This window comes from Coregonus lavaretus, assembly GCF_964263955.1.
Source record: "Coregonus lavaretus genome assembly, chromosome: 2".
In the NCBI taxonomy this organism is placed as follows: domain Eukaryota; kingdom Metazoa; phylum Chordata; class Actinopteri; order Salmoniformes; family Salmonidae; genus Coregonus; species Coregonus lavaretus.
In genome coordinates this window covers 17,789,046-17,799,773 of record NC_139989.1, presented here as the reverse complement: position 1 = coordinate 17,799,773, position 10,728 = coordinate 17,789,046, and the positions used below count along the sequence as shown (strand labels likewise).

The window sequence follows — 10,728 nt, the reverse complement described above, 5'->3', positions numbered from 1 at the left end:
TAAATTCTCACTACGTGTCAATGTTTCAATAGTCAGATGATGGGCTCTTTAAATAACAATTTATTTGCCAAATAAGATAATGCCTTTACAATATGTACATCGAACAGTCAGAATGTGCTATTAAGAAAATAGCTATACTTGTCAAAATAAAATGAAAGTACAGATTCCCAGACTGCATTAAGTGGACAAGCATAATGACGTAAACACAGTCACACACAATAATATACTGAGGGATTCCCGACCCCTTTCTGCTAGTTAATATACACACTTTTCAAATTCCCGTCGCCTATATAAAAACAGAACTAAAGTCTTTGAACACTATTCAATGTAAAATACACTTGCCCAACTCCACAGGTCCTTTAAAATGTTCCAGCATTAAAATAAAATAAAGCTGTGCTTCTTATACTTGACTATCCAAGTAAAATAATGTTTCAATTTCTCCACAACACATTTCCCTTTGCTGAGGAGGACAGGTTTTCCTGCGTCAGTTATTTCCCATGCTCAATTAGCAATAACACGATGATGAAAGTGATTAATACGTATCCTATTTCTGCAGTTCATGAATACATTAATTGTCCAGAGGATTGGAGGGTATTTACATGGATTTCAGTGCATGGCTTGTCTGTACAGTGCGTGTTCCTCATCATGGCAGATCTCCACTCTAATTATTAGCTGATAGTCCACTCAAGGAGCCTATTAAGCGCTCTGTGCGATTCCTCAGTTGTTCTCTCAGGTCCGGTATTAGGGCCTACCCATGGTCCTCTTCCACTGGAATTCCCTTTTTCTATGGAGCTCAGCTCCAATTTCTCCGGCCTCTCTCCCTCCAAGTGCCTCTACTCCTGTTCCTCCTCCTCCTCCTCCTCCTCTTCCTCCTGGAGCTCTTCAATGGCATCCATCTGAGTTCTGGAACATACCTCGCTCATAGGAGCAGAGTCCTCTCCCTCCACCAGCTCGCTGCCCATCTCATTGTTTTTCTGTTGAAAAGGAGAGCACGAAAGAAAAGGAAGGTAAGAAAGAGATGAAAGGAATGAAGAGCAATTTAGAGTTATTTAGTACTTCACTGTATGACTACATACAGCAGGGATCATCAACTAGATTCAGGCACGGGACAATTTATTTTCTTCAGTGGATGGTCAGTGGGCCGAAACATAACTACAAATTGACCACAAGAAGCCCAAATGGATATAATATTTAACTAAAACAATCATTTCAAACCTTGCTTGCATTTGTATACGGTCACATATGTCGTGTGGGAATACTTTGGAACAGATTTCCTAAATTAAAATAACTTGGAGCTTACTTGCTGGTGTTTTTAGTCTCATGTCCAACAATAAAAAATTGCTCAACTTAGGGGGCCAAATAAAATCACCCCTGGGCCGCCAGTTGGGGAACCCTGCTATACAGTTTTACTCTCCCTTTATATATGGGTTTTCTCACCTGTTTTCGATAGACATAGCAGGCAGCAATGGCCACCATGGTAGACTCCCCTATGAAACCAGCCAACAGGGACCCAACCCCCAGAGTGGCCCCGTGGACACTGAAACACAAACCCCAGTTTTCATTAATACAGGAACAACTGACCAGTAGAGCTCAGAATACAGGATATACCGTAGGCCTATGTGGTACAGGCTTACCCTATTGGAATACATTTAGGGGGTCATTATAGACTAAAATAGGCCTACTATAGTGTGTGGTGAGTGAAAAATGTACGAATTAGTTCTGGAAGAACGCAAGTCATCCTAGATGTTTTGTTGTGAAATCGCCTGGCATCAAGCAAAGACGGATGTTTTTTGGGTGGTAAAAATAAAGTATTTCCTACTCCTGAGTCTTTGCTATAGCAGCAGGTCTGATATACTGGCTTCGGCTTGTCAGTCCGGATGAGGTGTTGCTAAGCGATGGAAGAAATATCCTCTCTATATGGTCAGTCTTTACAGTGATTTATGCTCAGATACCGTTGGCCCACAGTGAAACTACCATCTTGAAGTGACACCGCTTTGTTGCATACGGTTCAGACAGAAATGGCTTTGCGAGAAATGGCAGTAACATATTCACTTGCATTTACAGATAAGGTAGGGTAAAAGGGCAGCTAGTGTTGTCGATGGGTCGAATTCTGGTGCAGCAAAAAGCAAACACTAGCTTTGAGCATACATCTGAGCATTGCACATAGATGCATGTTTTATTAACTCAGACTAATATATATATATATATATATATATATATATATATATATATATATATATATATATATATTATTATGCTACTTTATGTTTAATTTAAAACCATGCACAAAGAACTGGTCTAAAGATTTAAATGAGGCTATTGACTACGGTAAATATAAAACCGCAGAGAACCCATCAACTCATACCCTCACACTGAATTTGCACAGTCTGCATTTGATGGTAGGTGATGTGGTGAACGGTGATCATTTACATATTCCTGATTTAAACTCTTATCTGAATACATTTCTATTCATGTTTGCTTATCATGAAACAGAGAGCAGCTCCTCAACTCCGCGTCAGATTGGAATCCAATCAAAATGTCACACTGAGCAATAAACAAAGTTTGCTGAATTGAAATAAACCATCTTTAGCTATCCAGTTCTAGAACAGAACATAAGTCATCATATTGTAATGTGTCGAATCAAATCAAAGTTTCTTGGTTGCTATACAGATTTGCAGATGTTATTGCAGGTGAAGCAAAATGCTTGTGTTTCTAGCGCCAACATTGCAGTAAAACACAAAAATATAAACAGTACACACATAATCCAGAAAAATAACAATTAAGAAATATCAGAACGAGCAATGTCAGAGACTGGAATATAAATATATATATATATATACAAATAATGGTGTGTAAAGACAGTACATGAATAGAAAGATGTGTACAGCAGTAGTTATATAGGATGAGCCTTGACTAAAATACAGTATATACATATAAAGTGTGTAAAACAGTATGTAAACATTATTAAAGTGACCAGTGTTCAATGACTATGTATATAGGGCAGCAGTCTCTAAGGGGCAGGGTACTGGGTGGAGGCCAGCTAGTGGTGACTGTTTAACAGTCTGATGGCCTGGAGATAGAAGCCGTTTCATCTCTCAGCCTATCACACAATGTTATGCAAATTAGTTGCTGTAGGTGATGACGCTGGGGCATGCTGGGTCTGTCAGTTCTAGAGGCGCTTGTGTGCGTCAGGTTGGTGCGCACTATGTTCATCCAAATAAACAACAACTTGGTTATTTCATGGGAAATTATCGTCATGGGCTGTTTATGCTAGTTAAAAGACTACGTGTGAGTTTCGGTGGCCATACAGGCTCGTTACAATATCAAATCTCTCATGCCACATCATAGCTTACATTATTATGAGAGTGGTGAATCAGGAACTCATACATGTTAGCTAAAGGACCCAGACCATGTGTCCTAAATGGCACTATTTTCCCTTTACAGTGCACCAGTCAAAAGTAGTGCAATAGAAATGGAATAGGGTGCCATTTGGGATACAGACACTGGTCTGTGTCCAGTGAGGTGTCCACCTACCCCATATAAGGCAGCACGACCAGGCTGGTGATGAGGACGATGATGCGGAGCACAGAGCTAGGGGCCAGCACAAAGGTCTTCTTCAGGGTCATGAGCCAGCCAGTCAGGTGGGCCCGGACTGTCACTAAACACATAGGGGACAGAGTCAGTGGAAATACCACATCACAGACTGCTGTCTCAGCAGACCATGGTTGCATCCCAAATGGCACCCTATTCCCTTTATAGCGCACTAGCTTTGACCAGGGTCAATAGGGTTTTGGTCCAAAGTAGTGCACTATATAGGGAATAAGGGTGCCATTTGGGCCATGTCCACACACAGAAAACCCTCGTACTCAGATAGGAGAGAAACAGGTCAGGACAATACATATTAGGAGGCTTATTTTGGTGACTAATCCTAAATGGTCAGACATTTCCAGCAGACATTTCCTGTGACTCTTCCTATTATATACAGCTAGTATGTGTGGGCCATAGGGGAATCAAACTCACAACTCTAGTGTTGCAAACATGCTGCAACCAACTGAGCCATTATGCACTTTGTACACTTCTTACCTGGCAGAGGGAAAAAGGAGAAAATCCTCAGTGGAACCACACAGAGCTCAGCGAAGGCAAGGTCTACCCCAATCACATTCACTAGAATCTTCTCAGAGATGTGAGGGGTCCAGAACACCACAAAGCAGAGCTGGCCACACAAAAACACACACAGAGGTGTTATACACCACACATAGCCGGGCAAACAAAAACAAACACAGAGTTTAGTGTTACGGCAACCTCGGCAAAAACATGCCTCGTTAGAATGTACTAGATCATTAAGGACGAATGGTTTTAGGTTCACCGTGGTCCCTTTTGAAGTTAACACAAGCCAGGCGTGTAACCCAAATATAATGAATTCTAATTGCGGTAACAATGTACAGTACCGTACATAACACAATATTGCAAATCAAAATCGCTGGAGGTAAAAGACAACTTATAAACTACACTGAACAAAAATATAAAATGCAACAAGTCCCATTTTGTTTCATGAGCTGAAATAAAAGATCCCAGAAATATTCCATACGCATAAAAAGCGTATTTCTCTAAAATGTTGTGCACAAATTAGTTTACATCCGTGTTAGTGAGTATTTCTCCTTTGCCAAGATAATCCATCCACCTGACAGGTGTGGCATATCAAGAAGCTGATTAAACAGCCTGATCATTACACAGGAGCACCTTGTGCTGGGGACAATAAAATGCCACTCTAAAATGTGCAGTTGTCACACAACACAATGCCACAGATGTCTCAAGTTTTGAGGGAGCGTGCAATTGGCATGCTGACTGCAGGAATGTCCACCAGTTGAATGTTAATTTCTCTACCATAAACCGCCTCCAACGTCATTTTAGAGAATTCGGCAGTACGTCCAACCGGCCTCACAACCGCAGACCACGCGTAACCACGCCGGCCTAGGACCTCAACATCTGGCTTGTTCACCTGCAGGATCATCTGAGACCAGCCACCCAGATGAAGCTGTGGGTTTGCACAACCGAAGAATTTCTGCACAAACTGTCTCAGGGAAGGTCATCTGTGTGCTCGTCGTCCTCACCAGGGTCTTGACCTGACTGCAGTTTGGCGTCGTAACCGGCTTCAGTGGGCAAATGCTCACTTTTGATGGCCACTGGCACGCTGGAGAAGTGTGCTCTTCACGGATTAATCCTGGTCTCAACTGTACCGGGCAGATGGCAGACAGCGTGTATGGCGTCATGTGGGTGAGGGTTTTTCTGATGTCAACGTTGTGAACAGAGTGCCCCATGGTGGTGGTGGTGGGGTTATGGTATGGGCAGGCATAAGCAACAGACAATGAGCACAATTGCATTTTATCGATGGCAATTTGAATGCACAGAGATACCGTGACGAGATCCTGAGGCCCATTGTCGTGTCATTCATCCGCCGCCATCACCTCATGTTTCATCATGATAATGCATGGCTACATGTCACAAGGATCTGTACACAATTCCTGGAAGCTGAAATTGTCCCAGTTCTTCCATGGCCTGCATACTTACCAGACATGTCACCCATTGAGCATGTTTGGGATGCTCTGGATTGACGTGTACGACATTGTGTTCCAGTTCCCGCCAATATCTAGCAACTTGGGACAAGGTTCCACAGGCCATAAAACAGCCTGATCGGCTGTATGTGAAAGATATGTGTCGGCTGCATGAGGCAAATGGTGGTCACACCAGATACTGACTGGTTTTCTGATCCACGCCCCTACCTTTTTTTTAATGGTATCTGTGACCAACAGATGCATATCTGTATTCCTAGTCATGTGAAACCTATAGATTAGGGCCTAATGAATTTATTTCAATTGATTGATTTCCTTATAAGAACTATAACTCAGTTAAATCTTTGAAATTGTTGCATGTTGCGATTTTATATTTTGGTTCAGTGTATATGAAGTGTTCCTCTGGTTAGAAATCTTTGAATTGTTAAAGAAAATGTAGCAGTGCAGTCGTGCCGATGACTCTCAGATGTTTTGCTGAATGTCTGTTTAGTCACCTGTCATACTATACACAAATACAGGTTATGCTGAGTCACCAATGACTCATCAGTGGTTTTCCTCAGTTTTTCACCAGACTTCCTCACTCAGTCTAAATTTCGAAAAGCCATCTAAAAGTCAATTTGTTGTTATAAAGAAAATCACTTAAAACCCATTTGCTCTGTTTACAGTATAAACTGGCAGTGAAACTGATCCTTTTGTGGTTTCTTGTACACTCGTCTGTCTTCTCTCTGCACTGTTCTCTTTCCCACAGAGTCAGATGCAATCAGAGCAAGTCTTGGCATGTGGGCTGTCAGGGACTGAGCCTGTGTTCTCATCAAGCCCATAGGCCATGCCTATCTGGCCCAATGTGCAGTGTGCTATATACAGGTAACTACCAAAATAAAGGAAACACCAACATAGTGTCTTCAGAAAGTATTCATACCCCTTGACTTATTCCACATTTTATTGTGTTACAGCCTGAATTCAACATTTATTAAAAAATAATAATTCTCACCCATCTACACACAATACCCCATAATGACAAAGTGTAATGTTAGTAGACATTTTTGCTAATTTATTTCAAATGAAATAGAGAATTCTCATTTAAATAAGTATTCACACCCCTGAGTCAATACTTTGTAGAAGCACCTTTGACAGCAATTACAGCTGTGAGTCTTTATTACATTTACATTTACGTCATTTAGCAGACGCTCTTATCCAGAGCGACTTACAGTTAGTGAATACAACCCTGGCGTTGCAAACGCCATGCTCTATCAACTGAGCTACATCCCTGCCGGCCATTCCCTCCCCTACCCTGGACGACGCTGGGCCAATTGTGCGCCGCCCATGAGTCTCCCGGTCGCGGCCGGCTGCGACAGAGCCTGGATTCGAACCAGGATCTCTAGTGGCACAGTTAGCACTGCAATGCAGTGCCTTAGACCACTGCGCCACTCAGGAGACTCATTTTATGGGTATGTCTCTAAGAGCTTTCCACACCTGGATTGTGCAACATTTGCACATTATTATTTTCTAAATTCTTCAAGCTCTGTCAACTATTTGCAGGTCTTGCCATAGATTTTGAAGTAGATTTAAGTCAAAACTGTAATTCGGCTACTCAGGAACATTCACTGTCTTCTTGGTAAGCAACTCCAGTGTATATTTGGCCATGTGTTTTAGGTCCTTGTCCTGCTGAAAGGTGAATTCATCTCCCAGTGTTTGGTGGAAAGCTCTTGAACCAGGTTTTCCTCTAGGATTTTGGCTGTGCTTAGCTCCATTCCGTTTCTTTTTTGTCCTGAAGAATTCCCCAGTCCTTAACGATTACAAGCATACTCATAACATGATGCAGCCACCACTATGCTTGAAAATATGGAGAGTGGTACTCAGTAATGTGTTGTATTGGCCCAAACATAACACTTTGTATTCAGGACAAGAAGTTAATTGCTTTGCCAAATGTTCTTGTCCCTTGTTGCAAACAGGATGCATGTTTTGGAATATTTGTATTCTGTACAGGCTTCCTTCTTTTCACTGTCAATTAGGTTAGTATTGTGGAGTAACTACAATGTTGTTGATCCATCCTCAGTTTTCTCCCATCACAGCCATTAAACTCTGTAACTGTTTTAAAGTCACCATTGGCCTCATGGAGAAATCCCTGAGCGGTTTCTTCCTCTCCAGCAACAAAGTTAGGAAGGACACCTGTATCTTTGTAGTGACTGGGTGTATTGATACACCATCCAAAGTGTAATTAATAACTTCACCATGCTCAAAGGGATAGTCAATGTCTGCTTAAAAAAATTGCGAGGCATTGGAAACTTCCCTGGTGGTTGAATCGGTGTTTGAAATTCACTGCTTGACTGAGGGACCTTACAGATAATTGTATGTCTGGGGTACAGCAATGAGGTAGTCATTCAAAAATAATGTTAAACACTATTGCACACAGAGTGATTCCATGCAACTTATTATGTGACTTGTTAAGCTAATTTCTACTCCTGAACTTATTTAGGCTTGCCATAACAAAGGCGTTGAATACTTCAAATCGCTTAGCCTACTAATTGATAGCCCTTACTTTAGTGAACTTGCAAGACATTGCAAGCCAATAAATTGTGAGATACCGTATTGCGAGATATAGCTTTTGATTACCGATGCATGGCTCTGACGGTCTGCCTGGTGGCCGACCTGCCTACCTATGCCTGGATGTGCCTCTCCCCCATCTCCAGCTCGCTCTTTCTTTGCTGTGAAAGATGCGAGTTTGTTCTCGGAAGTAGCCTACGGCAACTAGCTTACTCAGTCTCCTCTGTTGCAAAAATACTGAATCTTAGGAGTCAAGGAGTTGATTCTTAGCGGAATCGAAGCTTGACACCGGGAGTCGATGGGCAAGGAATCAATTATTTTGAAGTCGACTCTCCACCACTACAGCTCAGCCTCTCTGTAGCATGGATTTCGTACTCCTCCACAACTAACGTGTAGCACCCACTTGGGTGATGCCTCTGCTGCTGCTAAAGGGCAAAAAAGCCCAACAAACATCAGTCCAGAGTAGTAGTCATCCTCACTACAGTCGTGGTCAAAAGCTTTGAGAATGACACAAGTATTGGTCTTCACAAAGTTTGCTGCTTCAGTGTTATGAGATATTTTTGTCAGATGTTACTATGGTATACTGAAGTATAATTACAAGCATTCCATAAGTGTCAAAGGCTTTTATTGACAATTACAGTAAGTTTATGCAAAGAGTCAATATTTGCAGTGTTGACCCTTCTTTTTCAAGACCTCTGCAATCCGCCCTGGCATGCTGTCAATTCACTTCTGGGCCACATCCTGACTGAAGGCAGCCCATTCTTGCATAATCAATGCTTGGAGTTTGTCAGAATTTGTGGGTTTTTGTTTGTCCACCCGCCTCTTGAGGATCGACCACAAGTTCTCAATGGGATTAAGGACTGGGGAGTTTCCTGGCCATGGACCCAACATTTCAATGTTTTGTTCCCCGAGCCACTTAGTTACCACTTTTGCCTTATGGCAAGGTGCTCCATCATGCTGGAAAAGGCATTGGTTGTCACCAAACTGTTCTTGGATGGTTGGGAGAAGTTGCTCTCGGAGGATGTGTTAGTACCATTCTTTATTCGTGGCTGTGTTCTTGGGCAAAATTGTGAGTGAGCCCACTCTCTTGGCTGAGAAGCAACCCCACACATGAATGGTCTCAGGATGCTTTACTGTTGGCATGACACAGGACTGATGGTAGCGCTCACCTTGTCTTCTCCAGACAAGGTTGTTTTCCGGATGCCCCAAACAATCGGAAAGGGGATTCATCAGAGAAAATGACTTTACCCCAGTCCTCAGCAGTCCAATCCCTGTACCTTTTGCAGAATATTAGTCCATCCCTGATGTTTTTCCTGGAGAGAAGTGGCTTCTTTGCTGCCCTTCTTGACACCAGGCCATCCTCCAAAAGTCTTCGCCTCACTGTGCGTGCAGATGCACTCACACCTACCTGCTGCCATTTCTGAGCAAGCTCTGCACTTGTGGTGCCCCGATCCCGCAGCTGAATCAACTTTAGGAGACGGTCCTGGCGCTTGCTGGACTTTCTTGGGCGCCCTGACGCCTTCTTCACAACAATTGAACCGCTCTCCTTGAAGTTCTTGATGATCCGATAAATGGTTGATTTAGGTGCAATCTTACTAGCAGCAATATCCTTGCCTGTGAAGCCCTTTTTGTGCAAAGCAATGATGACGGCACGTGTTTCCTTGCAGGTAACCATGGTTAACAGAGGAAGAACAATGATGTCAAGCACCACCCTCCTTTTAAAGCTTCCAGTCTGTTATTCTAACTCAATCAGCATGACAGAGTGATCTCCAGCCTTGTCCTCGTCAACACTCTCACCTGTGTTAACGAGAGAATCACTGACATGATGGCAGCTGGTCCTTTTGTGGCAGGGCTGAAATACAGTAGAAATGTTTTTGGGGGATTAAGTTCATTTTCATGGCAAAGAGGAACTTTGCAATTAATTGCAATTCATCTGATCACTTCATGACATTCTGGAGTATATGCAAATTGCCATCATCAAAACTGAGACAGCAGACTTTGTGAAAATTAGTATTTGTGTCATTCTCAAAACTTTTGACCACGACTGTACAGGCTCTCTGCCATTTTCATAATGCCGTCAGGTCTCATTGATTAAAAAGCAGCCGTGCCGAAATGCGTCTTTTAAATGCAAAACATTAACGTTAACCACCAGACAAGTCAACCTGCCATCAGTCCTGCAACTCTTTGGGTAAAAACTACCAGATACAGTGAGGGAAAAAAAAGTATTTGATCCCCTGCTGATTTTGTACATTTGCCCACTGACAAAGAAATGATCAGTCTATAATTTTAATGGTAGGTTTATTTGAACAGTGAGAGACAGAATAACAACAAGAAAATCCAGAAAAAAAGCATGTCAAAAATGTTATACATTGATTAGCATTTTAATGAGGGAAATAAGTATTTGACCCCTCTGCAAAACATGACTTAGTACTTGGTGGCAAAACCCTTGTTGACAATCACAGAGGTCAGACGTTTCTTGTAGTTGGCCACCAGGTTTGCACACATCTCAGGAGGGATTTTGTCCCACTCCTCTTTGCAGATCTTCTCCAAGTCATTAAGGTTTCGAGGCTGACGTTTGGCAACTCAAACCTTCAGCTCCCTCCACATATTTTCT

At 42.4% G+C, this 10,728-nt stretch overlaps 1 protein-coding gene across 1 annotated transcript in view; it reads right to left on the bottom strand.

Moving 5' to 3' along the window:
- Position 1: 1 nt before the first annotated feature.
- LOC311100289 (progressive ankylosis protein homolog) overlaps positions 2-10,728 on the bottom strand; it is a 29,793-nt gene continuing 19,066 nt past the window's right edge. Inside the window, exons 9-12 of the mRNA XM_084141145.1 lie at positions 4,084-4,213; positions 3,535-3,658; positions 1,438-1,537; positions 2-974 (exon numbers count right to left, since the gene is read on the bottom strand). Of these exons, the coding sequence (XP_083997271.1) occupies positions 834-974; positions 1,438-1,537; positions 3,535-3,658; positions 4,084-4,213 (495 nt within the window). The 3' untranslated portion in view covers positions 2-833. The remainder of the gene's footprint in view (positions 975-1,437; positions 1,538-3,534; positions 3,659-4,083; positions 4,214-10,728) is intronic.